This window comes from Alosa pseudoharengus, unplaced genomic scaffold (assembly GCF_046254945.1).
Source record: "Alosa pseudoharengus isolate Yale_2024_CS ecotype anadromous, Long Island Sound unplaced genomic scaffold, YU_APseudo_1.1 YU_APseudo_1.1_scf_24, whole genome shotgun sequence".
Taxonomy (NCBI): domain Eukaryota; kingdom Metazoa; phylum Chordata; class Actinopteri; order Clupeiformes; family Clupeidae; genus Alosa; species Alosa pseudoharengus.
Genome location: NW_027468689.1, coordinates 17,655,744 through 17,682,330, shown reverse-complemented (window position 1 = coordinate 17,682,330; position 26,587 = coordinate 17,655,744). Strand labels below are relative to the sequence as shown.

The 26,587-nt window shown below is 45.5% G+C and overlaps 1 protein-coding gene across 1 annotated transcript in view; it reads left to right on the top strand.

Annotated features, from left to right (window-relative positions):
* LOC143142430 (interleukin-5 receptor subunit alpha-like) overlaps window positions 1-25,305 on the top strand; it is a 34,487-nt gene extending 9,182 nt beyond the window's left edge. Inside the window, exons 5-11 of the mRNA XM_076303297.1 lie at window positions 2,526-2,634; window positions 11,875-12,050; window positions 12,176-12,306; window positions 12,450-12,585; window positions 12,969-13,083; window positions 24,281-24,362; window positions 24,845-25,305. Of these exons, the coding sequence (XP_076159412.1) occupies window positions 2,526-2,634; window positions 11,875-12,050; window positions 12,176-12,306; window positions 12,450-12,585; window positions 12,969-13,083; window positions 24,281-24,362; window positions 24,845-24,880 (785 nt within the window). The 3' untranslated portion in view covers window positions 24,881-25,305. The remainder of the gene's footprint in view (window positions 1-2,525; window positions 2,635-11,874; window positions 12,051-12,175; window positions 12,307-12,449; window positions 12,586-12,968; window positions 13,084-24,280; window positions 24,363-24,844) is intronic.
* The last annotated feature ends 1,282 nt before the right edge of the window (window positions 25,306-26,587 follow it).

Genomic DNA, 26,587 nt, shown 5'->3' with positions numbered 1-26,587 from the left:
CAAATGATATTCAGCTTTATTGTCAATGCACAAATTAAATACCAGTAGTCTAAAACAAAATGCCGTTTTACCCAGTGGTGCAAATAACTGACATGTCCAAAAGGGCCTTCATGAAATGCGTTGCGAGACTGTTCATACACATTTTAACGGGCAAAGTTGAAGAGCTACTGTCCGTTATTGTTTGTGCAAATAATATGCTGATTCATGTTCCCTTGCATTTTGCAACCATGAGGTCCATGGTTAAGCTCAATCTTTTGACGCAATCTTTTGATTTTCACCCAGCCTAGTCCATGGTAGGCGCCCGATAGAAATATTGTTTCATTTTGCGATTGAGATATCCTGGCGCCCCCCCTGTGACGTGTTCGCCCCCCGGTTTTAGAGCTATTCTAAATGCAAAAATGCAGAGGGAGTTATGAAAAAACCGTGACTGTTAACAAACTATAAGCTATATAAGGTATGCCCTATGCTAGGCCTATTACACATCACAAATTGTCACTAGGCTATGCTGGCGACCCAAATAAAATCTCCTTTGGAACCAATGGCTTCCTTACAGTATCAAGCTGCCACCTCTTGGCGAAAAGTTAATAGTTTTGTATATCAGTAGTAATACATTTCACGTAGCTGTGAATCACGGAAAGGGCGAATGAAGTGGACACTTCTAAATGGAACCCAACCCACTGTACAGTAGCTCATCTGTGGCTAAAAAAAAGCCATAATGAAAGCGTTATCATTGTTTGGATACTTCACACACACGTGTTTTTTAATCGCATAGACTACAACTACCAAGCTGGAATCAAAGCACATCGACTCTCCTCTCACACCCTAAACACGCACTCTGAACAAACAAAAAGCGCCTCAGTCTCACGGAATAGCCATAGGCAAAACTGTATCTGACCGGTGTAACGTTGGTACTAAATCATCCATCGCAAAGAATGATTTTTGTAGCACGTGCAACAAATATGTGTAGGTACAGCCCTGCCCTGAATACATCTCAACGTGCGCTCTAAAACATCTGGTTTAAATGGAGATGTAGATCATCACGGGTGCGTTAATATATCTACATTGCGGCGAGTTGACACAAATTATTCACTTTGACGAATTTATGTAGTTTCAGTTACTTTACTTTGAGCCATGCTCTTCCTTACTTGAATCACCTTTGAAAATAGAGGATTGAAGTAGCCTATATGGGTGTTTGGGAATGAACGTTGACTCAGATGCTTTTTGAGACCTTGAGCAGAAATGTGAAGGTGTAGGTGTTTAGGGTGCATCATAGACAGGTTATCTTTCAGGTAGCCTATATATTTTCCATTAAAAAACCATCACGTAGCGAACGTGTTGTGGCTAGCTCACTTAGCTCCTGTTAGTAGCCTAGGTTATGGTAATAAGCAAATGAGATGACAGTCGAAAGATACAATTAGTGCTGTTATCGATTTGCTTGGTAGCCTATAAACGCATTTATGGTTTCCTACAAATACATCAATAATCAAATTGGCCTCCATCAGTCAACCATGCTAACGGTAACATTATTTTACCTACGTTCTGCTATTGATAGGATTAACGTAGCCTACCTGCAGTAAAAAACAAGCATGTCCGATAAACATTCTCAGATTTATTTTGGCTTCAAAAGGAAATGGGAATTACATGTCATGCAGAAATCATCCTACCTTTAGATGTTCTCTGCGGTAAACTACTGTAGCCTACAGTCTTGTCCTTGTAGGAAGCGTAGTGTCTTTCCAACCCACTTTAGATTAACTTCCAACAAAATTACGTCTCACTGCAACGATGCGCCATCTAGTGGACAAACGACTACTTATCGCAAATACTGGAAATGCAGCCATGATGATAATGATGAATATTTATTTTGGCTTTCTTTTAATCCTACTGAATTTGTAATTATGTATCAGCCGTTCTAATACCGATAGTATGTGGGTGCCTGTGTGTGTGTGTGCATGTGTATATGTGTGCACCACCATCTACAGACCAATGAGTGTACAGTCACTAAATGTACACATAACTTAATTTTTTAGACCCCCCCATGGATGAAATTCTACGAAACTGGGCATACCCCCAGAGAATGTCAGGTTAATCATACACATAAAATTTGGTGCAGTTCTGAACGTCTTTACTGAAGAGAGGGGCGATTAAAGCAGAATGATATTGCATTTTCATTTTTTACCGGGGGGGTGCAAATCACAAACGAGTGATTATGGGCTAGATTGATGTGGGCCCTTGAGACCAACATACCATAAAAATTTCTTCATCCTCGGTGCCACGGTTCAGGTAGTTATTTAGGAAAAACTGCATTTTTTGGGTTTCGGGGGGCCCAGCGCGGAGGGGGAGTGGCCCCCGGGGACCAAACGAAATTTTTCCGTAAAAGTCTAGCGGGGTTACATACCCACCAAATTTCATGTCCCCCGGTGTTTCGGTGCCCTTACGCCCATGCATATTTTTCAGCTATTATAGAGCCTTTAGAATAATGCAGTTCTCAATGTATTTATTTCTCTCCATTTTTCCCATTTCCCCAGGCCTTCGGCCTATAAATACCAGCTGCATTGTGGACAAGCAGAATAATGTAAACTTCAGCTGGGATTCAAGTGATCTTCCAGGACATCCTCAGTATTCCATTTCCTATCAGTAAGATTCAGTCTTCAAACTATATTATGCTAGTAAAATGTGCCGCACATCATATCAGAGAATCACAGTGTCAGTGTCAGTTTCAAATTCAGAGTGCCAGATTCTAAGGGGACTAGCCTACCAGCCTCCCATTCTCCCATAGTGCTGTTTGATACTCTTGGGATTACAAATTAATTTGTCCCTCAGCCATTTTAGAGCTTTGCATATTAGAGGGGATACTTTGAAACCAATCCTTTTGATAGGTTGCCAATGCAGAGAGGCAAGTAAGGCATTGTTTGGTTCTGCTAAGTGTGCGAGCAGCTGCTTTGCATGTTAGTTGGAGGCTCAGTAGTGACTTGTTGCTACACCCAGATACTGAAGTATTCCATTAATATGGTGACAAAAAATGTGGATTAGTTTATCTGCATCTTAAAGGTATTGTAGCGACTTGTATCCAAAGAAAAGCAGTCGCTGAGAGGCTAAGGTATGGGTGTAGCTGATTGTATGACGCGTTGTTCCAAACAAAATATCCACTGAGATCCAGATGCGTTTGACGGGTTTATTGAAAAAGATAGTCCAACTTAATCCAGTAATCCGGTAATCATAATGTGCTCAAAGTAAAAAGAAAATCACAGTGTAGGCAGCATAACAGCGGTCAACAAGAAATACGGCCTCCCCGTAACTCACCCTCTCTCTAGTTAGGCTACTTCCGCCCGTGCCTGTGCACCTGCCATTAAATTAGTTAGAAGTTACCGCCCCCAATTACGGTGATCAGCAAATTAAAAAACGAAATATAATAACCCAAATATAAACCATTAAATTATATTACTTAACATTACATAATAATCAGATTGTATATAATAATAATAATAAACACCTTCATGGCTCCTACAGGTATAGTTCAGCAATGTTCACTAATTTTACCAATGGGAAGTGATTCTGGGATGACGTCATCGAACTGAACCAATGATCTCCAACCATCAGGATTTTTTCACAGGCCTTTGCCTATATGCGCACCGTGAACAACCAGTCCTCTTCTTTCAGTCTTCGTCGATTATGAAGATCATTGGTACTGTGTTTCATTAGAAAAGAAGCCTCCATCCCGCTGAGTCATAGTGTATGGTAGCAGATTATGGTCAATGCCAAGCTCCTTGTGACCAGGCTATCCCCGTAATGATGGGCACGACAGGTGTGTAGCCTACATAAGTACTGACCATGCTCAGGAGGCTCTTTGACTTCTGTCCACTCCCCACTGCGCTAGGCTGGACTCCTGTTCGCTATGCCTCTGCATTAGCCCTCGCCTGAGGGCCTCTTCAGGCAAGGCAGAGCGGCTCTCCGCGAGCTTGTCCATTCCCAGAAGAATACAGCAGCTCTCCAGTCATCAATCCCACACAGAGTGGTTCCAGCAGTGAAGCCACATGCACAGCCATCTGCAATGACTTCCCATTGGTTAACGCCTCGTGTTCTCCTTTAGAGAACCAAGGCATTGATAACTATACGATCTGTTTAACAGATGTGAATCCATTGAGAGGTTTACTGCTGGATATCTACACAGAGGTCTTTAACGCTTGTGTTGGATATTAGTGTTCGTGTATAAGACATTGAGTGTGGGTAGATGGCTAAGGTCATTCTCACATGTTTAGGGCCTACCATCATAACCTCAGTTTTATTTTTGTACAAGCAGGATGTTGTTAGTCATCCATGCTATGATATCTTTCAGACATGCTTCTATTTTAGTTAATCTCTTGCCACATGCAGAACTCTGGCACCAGGTCTGTTACAGTGCCCCCCTCCTCCTTCCATGCTTTACAACAATTTTATCCACCATGTGATACTATACATTTATTAAACGCTGAGACTTTCAGGAATCGATACATGCAAAACTTTCTATGAAAACATGTTTTGTACATTAATATATTTTACCGATTTATGTAATTGGGTTATTCACGGTCTCCCCTAGATTTATAGTGAGCAAACACATTTTTGTCTCCGTCAATGCATTGTTTTAGTCCGGCAGTGTACCCGTGAAAACGCAGGCCACAAGAAGTAATTAGGATATTTTTTTGTTGTTGGCTCATTTTTACTCATGACATGCTATCCGGCAATGAGAGATGCCATTCACTATGCTAAGCTAAGCTAGCGGAGGCGCTGCCAGACTAAGACAATTCATGCACAGTGACAAAAATGTTTTTGCTCACTTATTTAACTCTAGGGGAGACGGTGAATAATCCAATTTCATAAAACGGTGGCGTGTTCCTTTAATGAATATCACTATGTATCATATCAATACAATTGACAAGAGTGATTTACTTTTGTGGAGAGAATGTGAAGGACTGAGCGGCGGTCATATTTTGTACCGCGTTGCGGTACATCTAGTTTCACATGAATCTGCTACTGTGCCTAACAATTTTCCAAAAAGGACACAAGGCAAAATGCATGGGTATTCCCACTCAAATAAATTTGTGAAAATTCATATTTTACTCTTTAGTGATCTACTTCGAGTTACAGCTTCAGAAGACCTGGTTCCAGGCCTCAATTGTGTTTCATGGGAACCTAGGTGATCTAGAGCAGTGTTTTTCAACCACTGTGCCGTGAGAGATCATCAGGTGTGCCGCAGAAAATTACCCAAATGTCACTCACTGGTCCAAAAAAGCAACTGTTGCATCAAAGAATTTATAACCACATGCTCTCATTGATTGTATGATTGCACTATTTGTGGTATGCAGGCATTGTACAACGGGGGCCCCATATCCAGTACTTACAGAATCATCACATATCCAGTTCATAACAACAATTAAATTATATATAGTCACCTACTGTACAAATGAAACAGAGGGCGCTTGTTTTATTGAGCAGGTCTTGCATAGAAGCCATAATAAGGCCATATCTGTGTATTATTTGAAATTTTAGGCTATGGTATGTTAATTTTTTCTTCACACAGGATGTTAGTGTGCCGTGGGACAATTTAAGTGTCAAAATTGTGCCGTGGCAAATAAAGGGTTGAAAAACACTGATCTAGAGGACTGTGGGCAGTTCCAGATATGTATGCGGTGGTAGTGTAGTGGTTAAGGAGCTGGGCTAGCATGCAGTAGCCTAAAAGTTGTCGGTTCAATTCCCGGTTTCCACTGTTGAGCCCTTGAGCAAGCCACTTAACCCCAAGTTTCTCCGGGGACAATGTGATCCCTTGTAATATAGACATATGTAAGTCACTTTGGTCAAGAAGTGTCTGCTAAATGTAATGTAATGTAATGTATGTTACCGGCTGAAAGCCGCTGTAACTCTTTGACAGTACATCACACAGTCACTCTGTCTCAGAGACAGGGAGGGTCTAAGCCTTCTAAGGAGGTCAAGCATTTGATGATGGGCCAAAGTATGTGTGTCACGGTTCAGACAGACGACCAGAGGACCACAATTGCGTCACACCAGAAAGTTTATTAAACTTAAGGGAAAAGGGAAGTAGGGAGTGAATGAAGGCTCCAGGGGTTCCAGGGGTAGCCGGGAACGTGCTGTGTCTGTCCCCCCCCCCAGTGGCAGCGAAGCGTCCTGTGATGCCGGTGGTGGGTGGTCCGGAAGTCCGGGATTGAAGAGTAGTCAGGAGTCGTTACAGCAGAAAGCAGGTCTGGTTTTCAGGGGCAGAAGAGTAGCCAAGATTCAGGCAGGTCCGTGGTCACAAAACAAGAGTCAGCCAGAAGCGCGAGCAAACAGGTTCCGGGTGTGAGCTTTGCAGACGATCTGACAAAGGAGAGCTGAAAGACAGGGCTTTACATACTGGGAGAGGTTAGTGGGTAATGCAGCGCAGCTGGCAGAGTAATTAGAGCAGAGCAGAGCAGAGACAGGTGGAGCTAGTTAGGCTGAGTAGAGAGAGTGGTGAGCAGAGTGGAAGATAATGGAAACCAATTAAGGTGGTAACCCGGTGGAGTGAGAGGGCTCATGACAGAACCCCCCCCCCAAGGGACGGCCCCAGAAGTCCCAAGAGCAGCACCATGCCGGGTGGGAGGAGGGGAGCCGGCGGAGGGCTAGAACTCCTCCGAACGGTCCGAGTGAACGTCCTCATCCTCGGAGGAAGCCGGAGGGTCGTGGTCGGGAGACGGGACAGGTCCCGAAACAGGGTCAGGCACAGGACAGGAAGCCGAGCGGGCAGGACGGTTAGGGACCCCTCTGGGGCGGCCCCTACGGATTGCAGGTTGATCAGGATTCCGTTGGTGGAAGGCGGTGATGAGGGTCCGATCCACAATCCGACAAGCCGGCACCCAGGTCCTTTCCTCAGGTCCATAGCCCTCCCAGTCAACGAGGTACTGGAGACCCCTACCCCTCCGTCTGGACCGAAGCAGGCGGCGGACGGTGTAAACCAGACCACCATCGACGAGCCGTGGAGGAGGAGGAGAAGGCGCAGCAGGGACCAGCGGACTCTCATGAATGGGCTTAATCTTGGACACATGGAAAGTGGGGTGCACCCTCATGGAATTAGGCAGTTGGAGCCGGACAGCAGTTGGACTAATCACTCTTACGATAGGGAATGGGCCAAGGAACCGAGGTGCCAGCTTTCGCGACTCCACCCTGAGTGGCAGGTCCTTTGATGACAACCATACCCTTTGACCAACATGGTAGGTGGGAGCAGGAGTTCTCCGACGGTTGGCCCCGGTAGTGTAGCTGGCAACGGATCTGAGGAGTGTGGCTCGGGCTTGTGACCAGGTGCGGCGACATCGACGGGCAAAAGCAAGTGCAGATGGGCAAGTAACCTCCCCCTCCTGGCTGGCGAATAGAGGAGGCTGGTATCCATAGACACATTGGAAGGGGGACATACCGATGGCAGAGCAGGTCAGGGAATTGTGTGCGTACTCCACCCATGTCAATTGCTGCGACCAGGAGTGGGGGTTGCGGGATGTCATGCATCGCAGTGCCTTCTCGAGCTCCTGATTTGCCCGCTCTGATTGCCCATTGGATTGGGGATGGAATCCGGAAGTCAGACTGACTGTGGCTCCCAGCAGGTGACAGAACTCCTTCCAAAAGGCGGAGGAGAATTGTGGGCCACGGTCAGAAACTACATCCCTTGGCAGTCCGTGGATCCGGAAGACGTGTTCCAGGACCACCTGGGCGGTCTCCTTGGCGGTTGGGAGCTTGGGGAGGGGAACGAAGTGTGCCATCTTGCTGAATCGGTCAACTATGGTGAGAATGACGGTCATGCCACTTGAAGGGGGCAGCCCCGTGACAAAGTCAAGGGCGATGTGAGACCAGGGACGTGTGGGCACAGGCAGGGGCTGCAGCAATCCGGCTGGGGGCTGGCAGGATGACTTGTGTTGGTTGCAGATGGGGCAGGCTTGGACGAATTCCCGTACATCTCTTCTCAGAGAGGGCCACCAGAACCTCTGGGTGAGCAGGTTGTAAGTGCGGGTGGAGCCAGGGTGACAAGCTAGGCGGGAGTCATGTCCCCACTGAATGACCTGGGACCTCAGGTTTTCGGGGACAAAGAGGCGGTCAGCTGGGCAAGCGCTGGGACCTGGCTGGTTACGGAGAGCTTCCAGCACCTGTTCCTCAACGTCCCAGGTCAGAGCTGCTACGATGCAGGGACTTGGCAGAATCGACACAGGATCCTTGGAGGGGGTGTCATCCTTCTGGAATTGACGGGAGAGGGCGTCTGGCTTGGTGTTGCGTGACCCAGGCCGGTATGACAGAGTAAAGTTAAACCTGGTGAAGAACAGGGCCCAGCGGGACTGCCTGGAGTTCAACCGTTTGGCCGTGCGGATGTACTCCAAGTTCTTATGGTCGGTCCAAACGAGGAATGGAACAGTGGACCCCTCCAGCCAGTGACGCCACTCCTCCAGGGCAAGCTTCACAGCCAGCAGCTCTCGGTTCCCTATGTCGTAATTGCACTCAGAGGGGGACAACCGACGTGAGAAAAAGGCACAGGGATGGAGCTTCCTATCCTCCGCAGCCCACTGAGAAATCACAGCACCGACTCCCACATCCGAGGCGTCCACCTCCACAATGAACTGCCGGTCCACATCAGGCATCTGGAGGATGGGAGCGGAGGTGAACCTTACCTTGAGGGTACTGAAGGCTTTGTCGGCTGCTGGGGTCCAGGTGAAGGGTTGCTTGGTGCTGGTTAGAGCAGTGAGAGGAGCAGCAACGGTACTGTAGTTCCGGATAAACTTCCTATAGAAGTTAGCAAACCCCAGAAACTGTTGCAGCTTCTTTCTGTTCTCCGGAACGGGCCATGAAGTGACTGCTGATATCTTGGCAGGATCCATTTGGATACTTCCCTCTGCCACGATGTACCCCAGGAAGGCCACTGTCTTGACGTGAAACTCACATTTCTCCGCCTTGGCGTAGAGGGAATTCTCCAGGAGACGGTGAAGGACTTGCTGGACATGGCGGGTGTGTTCAGACAGGTTTCTGGAGTATATTAAGATGTCATCCAGGTAAACGAAGACAAACTTATTTAACATGTCCCGCAGCACGTCATTCACTAGAGCCTGGAACACAGCAGGAGCATTGGTGAGGCCAAAAGGCATAACCAGATACTCGTAGTGGCCTGTTGGTGTATTGAAAGCGGTTTTCCATTCATCTCCCTCCCGGATCCGCACTAGGTGGTAAGCGTTTCTGAGATCCAACTTGGTAAAAACAGTGGCTCCCTGGAGCAACTCAAAGGCAGAGGTGAGCAGAGGCAGAGGGTAACGGTTCTTCACCGTGATGTCGTTGAGTCCCCTGTAGTCGATGCAGGGGCGAAGAGATCCGTCTTTCTTCCCCACAAAGAAGAAGCCAGCACCAGCAGGAGATGAAGACGGGCGGATTAATCCTGCGGACAGAGAGTCGTTGATGTAGTCCTCCATGGACTTTCTTTCAGGAGCAGACAACGAATAGAGACGGCCCTTTGGAGGGGCTGTTCCAGGGAGGAGGTCAATGGCACAGTCGTACGGTCGGTGAGGGGGCAGAGATGTGGCTCTTGCTTTGTTAAACACTTCTCTGAGACCATGGTAGCATTCTGGGACATTGGATAGGTCAGGAGCAGAGTTGGTGGGTACTGGCCGAGGAGGTAGTGCGGCAGCAAGCAGGCAGGTTCGATGGCAGTCCTCTCCCCACTCCCTGGTCACCCCGGTCACCCAGTCGAGCTGAGGGTTGTGCCGGCGGAGCCATGGGTAACCCAGGATGATGGGTTGGCCTGGAGAGGGGAGCAGGTGAAACTGGATAGTTTCTTGATGGTTTCCGGACAGACCCATAGAGACCGGGGCCGTGACATGAGTGACCGATCCGAGTAAGTGTCCGTCCAGTGCCCGGGCAGGAATAGGAGGTGTCAATCGGTGGTTCTCCAGTCCCAGTTGGCGTGCCAGCTTGATGTCCATTATGTTGGCTTCGGCGCCAGAATCCACCAGAGCAGCCTGGGTGTGAGTTGAGTCAAAGAGACGGAGGTGAACTTGCAGCAGGGGTTTGCGGTCGGGGGACTGGACGGTCATTGAGCTCAACCGGACTCCCCCTATGCCCGGTGAGCTTCGGCTTTTAAAGGGCAGGTCACAACACGATGTCCATCACCTCCACAATAGAGACAGAGGTTTGAGGTGAAGCGGCGCTGGCGCTCTGCAGGAGTGAGGGAGGCTCGCCCAATTTCCATGGGCTCAGACTGGTCAAGCTGGCTTGGTTGAGTGGCAGTAGACGACAGGAGCCCAGTCGGATTTCTCCGAATGCCGGTAGTTGGTGGATTTTGGCGCCCCCTCTCACGACGACGGGTCTGTATCCTTCTGTCGATCCGGACAGCCAGTGCGATGGCTTCGTCAAGGGTGGAAGGCAGTTCATGGGAGACCAACTCGTCCTTGATATAGTCGGCCAAGCTATGGAAGAATGCGTCCACCAACGATGGTGTGTTCCAAGAACTTCGTCTTGCCAGGGTTCGGAAGTCGATGGAATGGTCTGCAACTGTACGTCTGCCTTGCCGAATACTGAACAGTTCACGAGACGCCTCTGCAGTTGGTGAATCCAGGTCAAACACCTTCAGCATCTCCTCAGCAAACAGGTCGAAGGTTGCACATGCAGGGGTTTGACGTTCGAACTCTGCTGTTCCCCAGAGTCGAGCTCGGCCCGTCAGGTGAGTGATGGCATACCCAACTTTAGCCCCTTCAGTGGCGAAGGTCCTTGGCTGCAAGGAGAACTGAAGTCGGCAGCTAGTCAGGAATGGCCGGACCTGGGTTGAATCGCCGTTGAACCGCTCTGGGTTTCCGATCTTGGGTTCCGGGACAGCGGCTGCAATGACCGGGGCAGGTAACTCGGGGGCTGGGCTGGTGGGCAGACTGACTGGAACTGGGCCGGTGGGCGGAGTGGCTGGGGTAAGGTTGGTGAGGAGTTGGATGATCGATCATGCCGAGTTGTTGTTGCTGCTGCTGGAACTGCTGCTGTTGTTGCTGGAACTGCTGATGCTGTTGGTGGCCGACCTGAAGCAGGGAGCCAATGTCGCCGCTCATGCGGGCTAATCCTCTCTCAGTGTGTTCCAGGCGTTGCATGGCGGTGGGTTGCTCAGGTTCATCGGCTTCCATGTCGGGGGAAGTGTGCGCTGAGTCCATGATGGTCAGATCGTACTGTCACGGTTCAGACAGACGACCAGAGGACCACAATTGCGTCACACCAGAAAGTTTATTAAACTTAAGGGAAAAGGGAAGTAGGGAGTGAATGAAGGCTCCAGGGGTTCCAGGGGTAGCCGGGAACGTGCTGTGTCTGTCCCCCCCCCCAGTGGCAGCGAAGCGTCCTGTGATGCCGGTGGTGGGTGGTCCGGAAGTCCGGGATTGAAGAGTAGTCAGGAGTCGTTACAGCAGAAAGCAGGTCTGGTTTTCAGGGGCAGAAGAGTAGCCAAGATTCAGGCAGGTCCGTGGTCACAAAACAAGAGTCAGCCAGAAGCGCGAGCAAACAGGTTCCGGGTGTGAGCTTTGCAGACGATCTGACAAAGGAGAGCTGAAAGACAGGGCTTTACATACTGGGAGAGGTTAGTGGGTAATGCAGCGCAGCTGGCAGAGTAATTAGAGCAGAGCAGAGCAGAGACAGGTGGAGCTAGTTAGGCTGAGTAGAGAGAGTGGTGAGCAGAGTGGAAGATAATGGAAACCAATTAAGGTGGTAACCCGGTGGAGTGAGAGGGCTCATGACAATGTGGGAACAGTGCCCTTCTTAGTAGACAAAGTTCTGGCCAAATCAAACCTTTCTTACTCTAAGCTAGTTCAGCTGAATGTATGAATTATAGCGCTGACAAATGGCCCTCTCTGACAGCTGTGTTCTTTCCCATAGATTTTGCAATGGAGACAAAGAGGTTCTTGAGACAGCCGAGAAACCAAGAAATGTCCAAGGCTTATTTTACTACACACTGATTCCAGACAAGACGTCTTATATAAGGTTGCTACTTAACGTGTCCTACCCAGACAAGTGGTACATTCAGACACAGCAGTGGGAAATCTGTAATGTTGGTAAGAGATCACTCTGCATCCTTCCACAACCTTGAGCTGACTTGTTCTATTCCTGAGAAGGACAGGATTGTGTGGAGGAACTGTGGGGTGCTCTGCTCACATTCTTCATAAATTCTTTGTTATAGAAAAACTGGATCCCCTTCAAATAAATGTGACAATTCAGTCAAATCAGTTACACCTTGAATGGGGTCTGCCTAAAAGTAAATCAACAAAAAACCCTAGATGCTTTGAGTATGAATTGAGGGTCAATGATGAGGTAGGTAGTAGTAGTTTATAAAACCTCTGTGTGTTCTGTGTGTTTGTTTACATGGGTTATGTGTGCTAGAATATGAACTTTGATGCATTGCAAATGAGCGTGTGTGTGTCTGTGTGTGCCCTGATTTTTTTTTCCTTGCCCAGGTCAGAACATTCGAAAGCAAGCTGAAATATACTGAGCCAAATTTGGATCCAACCCAGAAGTACAAAATCTGGATGAGAGTAAAGACTGCAAGTCACTGCTGTGAGACACTGTTTTGGAGTGACTGGACGTATTTAGGTAACATGCCTTCTACCATTGGTACATTTCTCAGCTCATCAGAGCAGTTACAGTATCCTGATATACTCAAGCTGTATACTGTACGACTGTATATTGTACAAAGCATTCTAGTACATTGAGTTACTTTAGTAAAACAAACATGGCAGTACAATGTACAATACACAGTGCAAGGTTATTGAGCATATGCACTGGAGCAGATTTTACAGGAGCTTACATACTGTATACCGTCATTCAGATGAGCCTGTGAAACTCTACCACTGGTGTACTCTTATCTGATACTGTTTTCACATGTCTGTGACCCAGCTGAATGCATATTCCTGTTTTTGAGCTGAAGTGCACTGTCAGTGTTTTAAGTGCTGCCTGGTCTCATGTTTGTTTATTAGATTTGAACAAATCCGCAGAAGTTCCATTTGATATCCACATTGGGGTGATCATTGGTATTGCTCTCGGACTTCCCATGATCCTCTTGGCTATATTACTATTCTGCAAATTTCAAAGGTAGGTAGAAAGACGCTTTTGCTCATCTATCTGCTTTGATGAACTACAAAAATGCAGTTACACACTTCTTTAGGCCTCATTGTAATTATACAAGTGTATAATGCTGCTGTCGGGTGAAAACCTCGTATCTCTAAATCCATTAGTGTTCATGAAATTAAAACAAAATGGAGTTATGAGGTTTCCACCCGACAGCAGTGATAAGTGATGAATTGTAATGTTTGTAGAAACTAGATGTACCGCATAGTGGTACAAAATATGACCGCAGCTCAGTCCTGCACATCCATTCCGCGAAAATAAATCATATTAATGAATTTGTCTCCATCTTCTACTCCATCCCCCACTCTTGAAACTTTTGTGTATGCTTGTTTGGAATGTGTGTTTGCACACATTCCGCACACAAAGTAGCCTACTGGCGCTGCAAAGGTGAATAGATTTGTTTCTGGGCCAAAAAATCTGTAGCATTGTTATAAAACCTTTAAAATCTCTAAACAATCACAAGTAGGGCAGTTCATCACAGTCCATCCATTGCAACTGGACTGATGAAAGGTACACCTGTAGGCTACATTGTATTTGGGAAAAGCAGAAGGTAGCAGCATAATGTATTTATTTATTTATTATTAAACAAAACAATCCCTGTCAGTTCCATGCAGTTTTCAACAGCTATCAAGAAGAGAGGTCATGTCATGGATTTTTGTGAATGTTTCTTCTTCTACATATGCATAAGTTTAGTCATCTAGTTCAAATGATGTTCAGCGTTATTGTCAATGCACAAATTAAATGCCAGTAGTCTAAAACAAAATGCCGTTTTACCCAGTGGTGCAAATAACTGACATGTCCAAAAGGGCCTTCATGAAATGCGTTGCGAGACTGCTCATACACATTTTAACGGGCAAAGTTGAATAGCTACTGTCCGTTATTGTTTGTGCAAATAATATGCTGATTCATGTTCCCTTGCATTTTGCAACTATGAGGTCCATGGTTAAGCTCAATCTTTTGACGCAATCTTTTGATTTTCACCCAGCCTAGTCCATGGTAGGCGCCCGATAGAAATATTGTTTAATTTTGCGATTGAGATATCCACGCACTGGCGCCCCCCCCCGCGACGTGTTCGCCCCCCGGTTTTAGAGCTATTCTAAATGCAAAAATGCATAGAGGGAGTTATGACAAAACCGTGACTGTTAACAAACTATAAGCTATATAAGGTAGGCCCTATGCTAGGCCTATTACACAACACAAATTGTCACTAGGCTATGCTGGCGACCCAAATAAAATCTCCTTTGGAACCAATGGCTTACACCTTACAGTATCAAGCTGTAATGTATGTCTGAGTATGTAGAAGCCCTTAAGCTGCCACCTCTTGGCGAAAAGTTAATAGTTTTGCATATCAGTAGTAATACATTTCAGGTAGCTGTGTGAATCACGGAAAGGGCGAATGAAGTGGACACTTCTAAATGGAACCCAACCCACTGTACAGTAGCTCAAGGTCTGTGGCTAAAGCAGCCATAATAAAAGCGTTATCATTGTTTGGATACTTCACACACACGTGTTTTTTAATCGCATAGACTACAACTACCAAGCTGGAATCAAAGCACATCGACTCCCCTCTCACACCCTAAACACGCACTTCGAGCAAACAAAAAGCGCCTCAGTCAGAGTTTCCGCTAGAAAAAATTCGTTTTCCGGACATTTTGATGATATGCCGGTCAAATATCCTATTATCCCTTCTTAATTAGTCAAATTGAGGAAAACTGGAGACAGGCTATGTAGCTTAAATAATGACATAATCAGGCTGTATAGAATGCAACATGTTCATTAGCCTTTATTACATTAATACACAGGATTAGATTTTAAAATCCCTTGTGCCAAAATCCAAGGTAAAAACACATTCAGAAGCCCCTGCTCAAGTTTAACTTTAAAAAGCACACTACCCACAAATCCGCCAACAAATGGTCACAAGCACAATGCAAATGGCCTATCCAACAGCAGTAGCCTATATAGTATGCGGCATGTCATTGGGGTTATCAAGTGGGCACCCTCATTCACCGATGTTTCGTTAAGTTAGGCCCACGACACCTCATGAAGGCTTAACAGTGAAACCAGCGTCCTGGAGACACTCCCCTCCATGCTACCACCATATTACCACATTGAAATATCCAATACTCAAAATACTCTTAACCAGCCCAGGCATGGTCTAAGTTGGCTAGGTCGGTCCGTCCCGTTGATGTGGACTGAACCATAAACCATAAAGAACCTTAGCCAAGTACCATCACCCTAGGCACAGCCCATCACAAACACAAAACAAATTAGCCAGTTAGCTTAGCCCATTATCTTAGGCCCAAACACAAAACAAATTAGCCAGCAGTTAGCAGTTAGCTTACGCCCCATGCTGCCCCATATTACCACAACAAGCATCCAAATACCCTTAACCAACCTAGGCATGGTTTGAGTTGGCTAGGTCGGTCCGTCCCGTTGATGTGGACTGAACCATAAACCATAAAGAACCTTAGCCAAGTACCATCAACCTAGGCACAGTCCATCACAAACACAAAACAAATGAGCCAGTTAGCTTACCTTAGCTTGCGCCCCAGGAAGGGTAACTTCTCCTTACCCACCACCAAAACAAATGAGCCAGTTAGCTTACCTTAGCTTGCGCCCCAGGAAGGGTAACTTCTCCTTACCCACGACCAAAACAAATGAGCCAGTTAGCTTACCTTAGCTTAACTTCTCCTTACCCACAACCATTCGCTTGCCCGTTCTGCTGCTAAGGACATGTTACTAACCACCTGCCTTAGACTTCGACCACAAATGCCCAATTCAGACAGCAAGCCAATAGCAGATCTGGCCACAAACCCACGTGCACCGATTTCAATAGGCCTTAATCGTGCACTCCAACCTCGCTTAGCTGCCTCCTCTGCTATTTCAGTATATTTAGCTCTCTTCAGCTCATTGGCCACTTCCACTCGGTCTTCCCAAGGAACAGTGAGTTCAATGAAGTAAACTATCTTCTCTGAATCCGACCATAGAATTACGTCAGGACGTAGCTTAGTACTCACTATATGTGGAGGTACCGCCATCTGCTGGCCAAGATCAACCTTCATTTCCCAGCCCGCCCCATTTTTCAACTGGCCGGTTTTACACCTGGCCTTCGCGGAACAAGGTTTATCCCCCTGACGTACAAAGTTAATTTGCCTTAGCCCTTTACTAGCTGCTAATGAATTGACTTCTCTTCTTTTATCCTCTATTGCCGCTGCCACACATTTCAATACCTGGTTATGACGCCACGTATACCGCCCCTGGGTGAGACTTACCTTGCATCCTGATAGGATATGGTGGAGACTGCCCACACACGAGCAAAGTATGCATTTATCATCCTCACCAAACCATTGACTTAAATTCTTGGGAGATGGGAGCACATCATATGTAGCACCTAACATAAATCTGATCTTACTAGCTTCCATGCCCCATAGATCTTTCCATTTAATCTGTCTTTTTTCCACCCCTTCCCAGTTCACCCACTGCCCTTGTTTTGCCTGCGACAGCCTCCTCCTGTCTATGCATTTCCTCCACTACCATTTTCCTCTTTTCTCCTGCAGAAGCCTTACTCCACAAGGGTTTACTTGCACCCACCCCTAGACCCCCCCGCCCGTGCTGCACATGGCCCATTATATCTCTATGCTTCAATGCTGATTGAGCTTGCTTAACTGCCTGCTCTGGGTTCCACTTCTTCCCTGCATTAACTGAGGGTGCAACTTTCCTCACCACTGGGTCCTTGGACTGAGTAAGAGTCAATTCCAATCTAGCCTTAGCACACTTAAATTCCTCTGTCAGACTAGATATTGGCAACTCTACAATACCCTTCCCATACAAGGCTACACTGCTTAAGCAGCGTGGGACTCCGAGCCATTTTCTGACAAAGGAGTTGATCATTTTTTCCAACCTCTCTACCTTTGACAGAGGAACTTCATAAACTGTCAATGGCCACATTAGCCGAGGCAACAAACCAAACTGCAAACACCACAGCTTGAGCTTACCTGGCAGCCCCGACTTGTCAATTTTTGCAATACCTTGCCTAGTGACCTGTCTCAAGTCTTCAACCTGTGATTTATCACTAAGGCTTGCATCATACCACCTTCCCAGGCTCTTCACTGGTTTCTCCAGAACTGTGGGAATCACCTCCTTATTTATAGCAAACTTCTTATCTGTTACCTTCCCTTTAATAATTGAGAGACTCCTAGACTTACTTGGTTTCACCTTCATTCTGGCCCATTGCAGATTACTATTTAACTTACCCAGCAACCTGTTGGTGCATGGAACGGTTGTCGTCAAGGTTGTCATGTCGTCCATGAAAGCCCGAATCGGGGGGAGGCGTGGCCCTCCCTGCAACTTCTCCCCGCCCACTACCCATTTTGAGGCCCTAATAATGACCTCCATTGCCATTGTAAAAGCAAGTGGGGAGATGGTACATCCGGCCATGATTCCTATCTCAAGTTGTTGCCAACCTGTGGTGTAATCAGCTGTAGTAAAACATAATTGAATATCCAGAAAGTATTCTTTTACTAGGCTTTTAATGCTACCTGGGATTCTGAAATAATCAAAGGCCTCCCACAACAGACTATGCGGCACAGACCCAAAAGCATTAGCCAAATCCAAGAACACAACGTGCAGGTCTCTCTTCTCACGCTTTGCTAATTGAATTTGGTGCCAAATCATGCTGGTATGCTCTAAGCACCCGGAGAAGCCAGGAATTCCAGCTTTTTGCACCGTGGTATCAATTAGTTTATTCCTTTCAAGGTAATTTGTCAGTCTCCGTGCCACCACACTAAAGAAAACCTTCCCTTCAACATTCAGTAGACTAATTGGCCTAAATTGATTAATCTCCACTGCGTCCTTTTCTTTGGGAATAAATATTCCCCCAGCCCTCCGCCAAGCCTTGGGAATACTCTGCTTTTTCCAAACTATCTTCATTAATTGCCATAAAAATCTTAAAACATCTGGTGCACTCTTATACAACCGGTAGGGCACTCCATTAGGTCCGGGGGCTGAAGAGGCCCTTGCACGTTTTATTACTTCTTGCACCTCTTTCCACCTTGGTGGACTATCGTCGCATTGGCTACTTAATTCACCAATAGGTGGGATATCAGCAGGAAGTACCATCTCCCTGAACCTCTCCCTATCTTTGTGCACTCCCTCTAAATACTCCTCAAGCTTCTGCTATTGATAGGATTAACGTAGCCTACCTGCAGTAAAAAACAAGCATGTCCGATAAACATTCTCAGATTTATTTCAGCTTCAAGAGGAAATGGGAATTACATGTCATGCAGAAATCATCCTACCCTTAGACGTTCTCTGCGGTAAACTACTGTAGCCTACAGTCTTGTCCTTGTAGGAAGCGTAGTGTCTTTCCAACCCACTTTAGATTAACTTCCAACAAAATTACGTCTCACTGCAACGATGCGCCATCTAGTGGACAAACGACTACTTATCGCCAATACTGGAAATGCAGCCATGATGATGATGATGAATATTATTTTGGCTTTGTTTTAATCCTACTGAATTTGTAATTATGTATCGGCCGTTCTAATACCGATAGTATGTGGGTGCCTGTGTGTGTGTGTGCATGTGTATATGCGTGCACCACCATCTACAGGCCAATGAGTGTACAGTCACTAAATGTACACATAACTTAATTTTTTAGACCCCCCCATGGATGAAATTCTACGAAACTTGGCATACCCCCAGAGAATGTCAGGTTAATCATACACATAAAATTTGGTGCAGTTCTGAACGTCTTTACTGAAGAGAGGGGCGATTAAAGCAGAATGATATTGCATTTTCATTTTTTACCGGGGGGGTGCAAATCACAAATGAGTGATTATGGGCTAGGTTGATGTGGGCCCTTGAGACCAACATACCATAAAAATTTCTTCATCCTCGGTGCCACGGTTCAGGTAGTTATTTAGGAAAAACTGCATTTTTTGAGTTTCGGGGGGCCCAGCTTCGCTAGCGGCGGTCATAAATAAAGTAGGCCTAACATCTTGAGAGGAAAAGGCATTGTGTAGATACTGCAAGAAAGCACTTCTGTGAAAGACATCCAACACCAGGAACTGTGTTTTCACCTCAAAATTACGCATCCTGAAACCAGCTTTCAGTTTCACACAGGCATGTTGTTATCATCAGACAGTGACTGAGATTCTTCACTCTAATCTTCCTTATGTAGCATTACGATACAATTGTACACTCCTCTCATTCTATCCTCTGCAGGATAAACTGCTTTCTAAACTCTGCAGGTTTTTTATTCAGTCTGAATTGTACAATTGTGAGGTAATGTGAGTGGAGAACTCGAAATAGACAAAGGGTAATTAAGAATGAGTAGCTATTTAGCAATTATTCAATTCAATTCAATTCAATTCAATTCAACTTTATTTCGCCATGTATACAGAGACTAGGAATTATAGTGGATGGAATCCACTATCTTGAAATCTCCTGGCTTCTTCTTCTTCTTCTTATAATTATTATTATAACCATTTTTTCTTTTTACCTTTTCAAGAATTAATGCGACTCTAACCGCTTAACGTACAGACATGTTGAAATAACCGTTTTGTAGGTCTGGAGTTGGACAACAGAGTAACTTTTTCAGATTTTCTTAAAAATTTATACTTTCTGAGAAATAGGGGATTAAAAATGGTAAAAAGCTCATTTTTCCCCCATAGACTTGAATGGCTGTGATGTCATAATGGCCTAAAGCCAGCTGCGCTCGTTAAGCTCCCAGAGTAGTTCCCGGGCTAATTAGAACACTGGCACAGGTGTCACCTGTGAATTCAATGGTCTCAGCTCCTAATGCATACAATCTGGTGCTCCCTAAAACTACACATCCTGTTTAAGTGTTTCCTGTGTGTCAAAATAAAAGTCACAGCCATATCTCATGCTTTGCGCATTATATCTCCAGAACGGTTTGACGTATATGCTTCAAATTTGGTACAAGTGTTTGTATGGACTCAAAGATGAAGTGAGTTGATGTTGGAGGTCAAAGGTCAAGTCAATGAACACTCTGAGTGCGATATCTCAAGAATGCCTTGACATACATGCCTGAAATTTGGTATGAGTATTTGTATGGATTCAAAGATGAAGTGAATTGATGTTGGAGGTCAAAGGTCCAATGTCAAGGTCAAAAACACCTTGAGTGTTATATCTCAAGAACGCCTTGACACACAAGGTCTTTTGGCACGAGGGTTTGTATGAACTCAAAGATTAAGTGATTTAATGTTTTTTTTCCAGGAATTTCCCCACCAACTTTAGCAGCTTTCCATCCACTATTGTAATTCCTCTGGCATTACATTCTAGTTTGATTTGGTCTTCTCCATGCAGGCAACACAAAGTGCAACAGAAAGACAAAAATAAAGACAAAAAAACACAATACAAGGACAGACAGGACCATTATGAGCAATAAATTAATAGGAATGTAAATAGTGCTGTGTTAAATAAAAATAAAGTGCAATGAAGTCCAAGTTTAAAGGAACACGCCACCCAAAATCAGTAGTGATATATGTTCTTACCGTAACTTTCACGAGTTGAGTCGTACCTCTCCCGCGTCGGTAGGTGCACTCAAACGCTCTGTCGCGCGGCGCGAATGTGTTAGCATGTTGCTATGCTAGCGGGCTCTGCCGTGGCCGTAGAGAGAGGCACATAGCAGTATTCAAACACCTCCACGTTTTACCTACTTAAATACAGTTGCACGAGTAGTTGATGAAAAATGTTAGGGCACACAACATGAAACATGACGATTTTCCAAGCGAATAAACATGAGAACTACAATGTGTGGCGCAATAGCACTTGGGAGTACTTCGACCTAGCGGTAATATTATTAACACCTAATTGTAGATCCTATCCACCACAGAGTTTAAAATCCATGCTGGATCGACCCTCAGCCTCTCCCTCCCCTCTGAGCGAGAGAGGCACACACACTAGAGATGCGCTGATGGGCTATTATTATGACCGCCGCGCAGCGAAGTTTGTAAAATTGTAAAAGGACATGACCGAAGCTGAGGCAAGCCAGGCAATAGGCCTATAGGCCCGACGGTAATTGTAAAGCAATTTACAAAAGATTCACTGAACAAAAATGCTGATGTGGTACATGAAAATGTAGCTAAAAATGTGGAGAATGCAATGCAATCAAGCATTTTGGACGATATATTGTCACAAGCTGGCAGAATAGGCAACAGGCCGATGTGCGTTTTATTTGGAGACTGTTTTGCGCGACAGAGACTGAGTTTGCTGCTGATATTCTGGGGATAGGCCTAGCCAATGTACGACTTTTGCCTTTTAATATATTTGCTGCATTAGATCAGTGTTTCTAGAACAGGCAAGGGCTTTCTAGCCTCACGTCAGCAGCGCTGCATCACCCATATAGCCTACATTAAAACAACCAGCGGATGGTGGGCAGGTGCCGTTTTGAAAATTGGTCAACAAACTTTGGTGCTGATGGATGGCTGATGGATGATAAGTTTTGCTATGCAGTTATGGTTGAAATAATAGCCCATCAGCGCATCTCTAGTGTGTGTGCCTCTCTCGCTCAGAGGGGAGGGAGAGGCTGAGGGTCGATCCAGCATGGATTCTAAACTCTGTGGTGGATAGGATCTACAATTAGGTGTTAATAATATTACCACGCTAGGTCGAAGTACTCCCAAGTGCTATTGCGCCACACATTGTAGTTCTCATGTTTATTCGCTTGGAAAATCGTCACGTTTCATGTTGTGTGCCCTAACATTTTTCATCAACTACTCGTGCAACTGTATTTAAGTAGGTAAAACGTGGAGGTGTTTGAATACTGCTATGTGCCTCTCTCTACGGCCACGGCAGAGCCCGCTAGCATAGCAACATGCTAACACATTCGCGCCGCGCGACAGAGCGTTTGAGTGCACCTACCGACGCGGGAGAGGTACGACTCAACTCGTGAAAGTTACGGTAAGAACATATATCACTACTGATTTTGGGTGGCGTGTTCCTTTAAGAGTTATTTAGGAGGGCTATTGCCTGGGGGAAAAAACGTTGGCGGTGGCGTGATGTTTTGGGCAGAAAAGCCCTGTACCGCTTTCCAGAGGGGAGAAGATTAAACAGACTATCGGCAGGATGAGAGGGGTCGGCCACAATCTTCGCAGATCTGTTAATGGACCTGGAGCTGTACAGGTCCATGATGGGGGGGCAGGGGGCAGCCGATGATTCGCTCTGCTGCCCGGACGACTCTTTGTAGCCTGGCCTTTGCACGGGCTGACGCAGAGGCAAACCAGACCGTGAGGGAGGATGTTAGCACACTCTCAATGACCGCTCTGTAGAACTGTACCAAGATGGGGGCACTGACCTGTAGTCCTTTTAGGCGGCGGAGGAAAAACAGGCGCTGCTGGCCTTTCTTCACTAGTTGGGAGATGTTATTGTCCCATTTGAGTGTGTTGATGATGGTTGTGCCCAGAAACTTAAAGTCCTCTACCACAGTAACAGATGAGTTGTTAATGACCAGAGGAGGATGAGTCGGGGGCTTTTTGCGGAAGTTCACTATCATCTCCACTGTTTTGTTGATGTTAAGCTCCAGGTTACTGACTGCACACCAGGACTCCAGGAGACTGACCTCTCTGCGGTAGGCTGACTCATCGTTGTTGGAGATTAGGCCTATTATGGTGGTGTCGTCCGCATATTTGATGGTTTTGACAGAAGGGTCTCCAGAGGTGCAGTCATTGGTGTACAGGGAGAAGAGCAGGGGGGACAGCACACAGCCCTGGGGGGCACCGGTGTTCACTGTGCGGGGCTGTGAGAGGTGTGGGCCCAGCCTGACATACTGAGTCCTGTTGGTGAGGAAGTCTGTAATCCATGAGCAGAGGAGGGGGTGAATGTTCAGATGGGTCAGTTTGCTGTGGAGGAGGTCAGGGATGATGGTGTTAAAGGCAGAGCTGTAATCCACAAACAGGAGTCTTGCATAGGTATTCCGACTGTCCAGGTGTTGTAGAATGAAGTGAAGTGCAATGTTGATTGCATCGTCAACTGAGCGGTTGGGTCTGTATGCAAATTGAAGGGGGTCCATGAGGTGGTCGGTGGATGCTTTGAGATAAGAGAGGACCAAGCGTTCAAATGCTTTCATGACTACAGAGGTGAGGGCGACCGGTCTGTAGTCATTCAAGCAGGTGATCTTGGGCTTTTTCGGCACCGGAATGATGACAGGAGATTTGAAGCAGGCAGGTACTCGGCATAGTTCTAATGACTGATTAAAAATGTCCGTAAACACTGGGGTCAGCTTGCTGGCACAGTGCTTGAGGGTAGCAGGGGACACCATGTCTGGTCCCTGCACTTTCCTGATGTTCTGGCCTTTGAAGAGCCTCCGAACCTCATGCTCATTAGCTCTAACTTCATAGTCAGTAACGCAATGTTGTTATTTTACCTTAAAATAATGACTTCAAACTAATTTGTTGATGGGCGCCTAGATCACCTGGTATTGCAGTACAGTATGTATCATGGTTATTCCAGATGTCTTTCTTTTATAATGATGGCTACTTTGTATGTGTCTTTTTCCACATTTTCCCACATTATTTTTAAGACACACACCACAGACAAAGAGCATATATGTGTAATCAAAAAATAATCGTCTACACCCTTATATCCATTCAAGTATCTTCTAGTGAAAAGAATGCCAAGCTTTTGATCAAGCACTCTTAAAATGAATGTGTTTAAAACAACACAACTTGCATCCAGATAGGGACAACACAGTTTGTGTTGTTTCCAACACATTGCTTTTGTTATTTGTTACACAATAAGTGTTGAAAATAACACAACTTGTGTTGAAAGCAACAACTTGCATTGTTTGTTTTTAACACATCTTTGTGTCCAGATGGAAACAACACAAACTGTGCTGTCCCTAACACATTCGTTTTAAGAGTGAAAGACCATCATCAAGGTATTGTCCACATGAAGGTCCTTCGTTGGAAGCTTGCAGTTCTTTTCATTAAAATATACTTACATGGATCTAAGTGTGCAGAAAAATCTTCTTTGAGTACACATTTTCACACAAAAAAGTATGTATGTGTGAGTGAGGTTTGTCAGCTTCCAAAATAGCATTGCTTGCATTTTATAAAGTGTAGCTGCTGTTAAAAACAGGAACTTGCAGGCACAGAAGAAAAAGATCTGTGTATTAGTGTGCTTTGTTTTGTTTTGGCAGGGTTTTTGATAAACTGTTCCCACCAATCCCAGGCCCATCCATCAAGATTAAAGGCCTGCTTGAGAAAGACGTCACATCTCAGGTAACTTACAGCATCTCTGATCTGCCTCTACAACTGCTTTACAACTGTGCCTGTTTGACCACCAGTACCACTAGCCACAACAAACCAGTCTTATGTAAGCCAGGAAACTCACAGCTTATCCGAGCTGCATGTGAGGGTCCAACTGTGACATAACATTGATGGGCAGAGTTATGTACATTTGCAAAGTCAGCATTATCAGCGCCATGGCCAAAGTGCAGAAAGTGCATGCTGTACCTCTTCATTTTACTTTATTATTAAACTTTGTATGTATATTGGAACAAGAACTCTTAGATAAGAACATATCTAAACTTGTTCCATGAGTGTCAAGATAGAACTATAAAAACACTTACAGCTTTAAGCACTGAATGGTTAATGATTTTATATCAAACATTTCTACATTTTTGACATTTTTCAGAGTTAGATGTGAAATGTTGGCTAAGCTTGTTAAACATTCTTATTTGTGTTTGGTTATTGCCCAATAGATCATGTCACACAAATGTGTGGAAGTGGTCACTTAGGTGGAAGTAAAAGAGGATGAGGAGGAAGAGAAAGAGGAGCACTGGTGAAAAGGTGCTGCATGTGCCACAGGAAGGTGGGGCGATTTTGTCCAGAGAAGGACAATAATATAGATGACAGAGGAGCTGCTCTGGACAATGAGCAAAGTCATTTCAAGCTTTACTTGAGTGTTCTTCATCCCTTTTCCTCCATGTTGAGGATCTTACTGAAGACTGCAAACTGGCCAATTTTTTGTGCTGCTTTTGACAACTTGTACAGTATACAGTATGCTGCATTTGCCGATTAGTACAAATTACCCTGAAAAAGCTCTGCAGTACCAATGACATTTCAACATGTGAGCATCTGTGCATTGTTGATATGGATGATATGAGATACTATGGAGTAAATCTTGTTCTTCTTCGAAATAAATCTGAATATTTTGTATTTACACTTGAATTGAATTTGTGGCAGCTGTGGCCTACTGGTTAGCGCTTCAGACTTGTAACCGGAGGGTGGCGGGTCAAACCCTGACCAGTAGGAACGGTTGAAGTGCCCTTGAGCAAGGCACCTAACCCCTCACTGCTCCCCGAGCACCGCTGTTGTAGCAGGCAGCTCATTGCGCCGGGATTAGTGTGTGCTTCAGTGAGTGCTGTGTGTTCACTGTGTGCTGAGTTTGTTTCACTAATTCACAGATTGGGATAAATGCAGAGACCAAATTTCCCTCACGGGATCAAAAGAGTATATATACTTATACTGAATTGCTGAATTTGAGCAATTGTATTGAGAAACCAGATTTGAATAGTATATTTGGAAATTGAATTCATTAGTTTGGAACTGAATCCCAGTTAACTTGAGACTGAATGTTAGCCTGACGAACCAGACCCACATTAAAATGTAGGGTCAGGGCACTCACCGTTCGCAGTGCTCAGTCCGAGGGGCGGGATAATCGGTTCTCTTTCAAATTCCCTCTGCATGCAATAGGACAGCGCTATGAGTCCCATGCGTTTCCCACCAGCGGAGCTAGTTGGCTAGTTCAAACTTTTGCCAACTTAATAAGAGCTTAACTCGTGTCACACTGATCGCCAACAGCAATCTTATTTGTTTTCAAGTAGCAGGGAATTCAAGCCAAACCGTTGCAACTTTGCCATCAATCATTATGTTAAGCCTGCCTAACGACTCTATACACGATTTGATTGGCCTGATAGAAGTTTAATTTTTCAAACTCACAAGCCAACGGAGAGTTGCTAGACTAGCCCTGGCAGCAAATGTACTTTGCTGCCGCTAGGGTGCATCTAGATTTCTAGGCTAACTGAATGTAATATTTTGAAATTGGATTAATTTGCTCTGATGTGTAAATGATCCTCACTGAACATCCCACATGCTATAGGGCCGTTTCCATTGCAGGAGCAAACCACAGCTTCACTGTTTGGCCCCAATAAGAAAAGGTAAAAACCGTAAACCCGAAAAAGAAACGCCGTTTCTTGGCCCCCAAAAAGCATTAACAGCTTTGTTTTGTTTTTTTTAACTGTGTCAGTGAAAATGTATGGAGCCCGGGAAGTGACACGAAAAAAAAAACGAAGGTGAAAAAAAAACTGAGAAAAGGTATGTATTTGGGACAAACACTTAGGTTTGCGAGATCTTGAGTTTGTTTTTGCGAGATCTTGAGTTTGTTGGGCTCTATCTTGGACACCAGCGCAATTGACTGTATACTCGCGCTTTTGTCTTTCCTA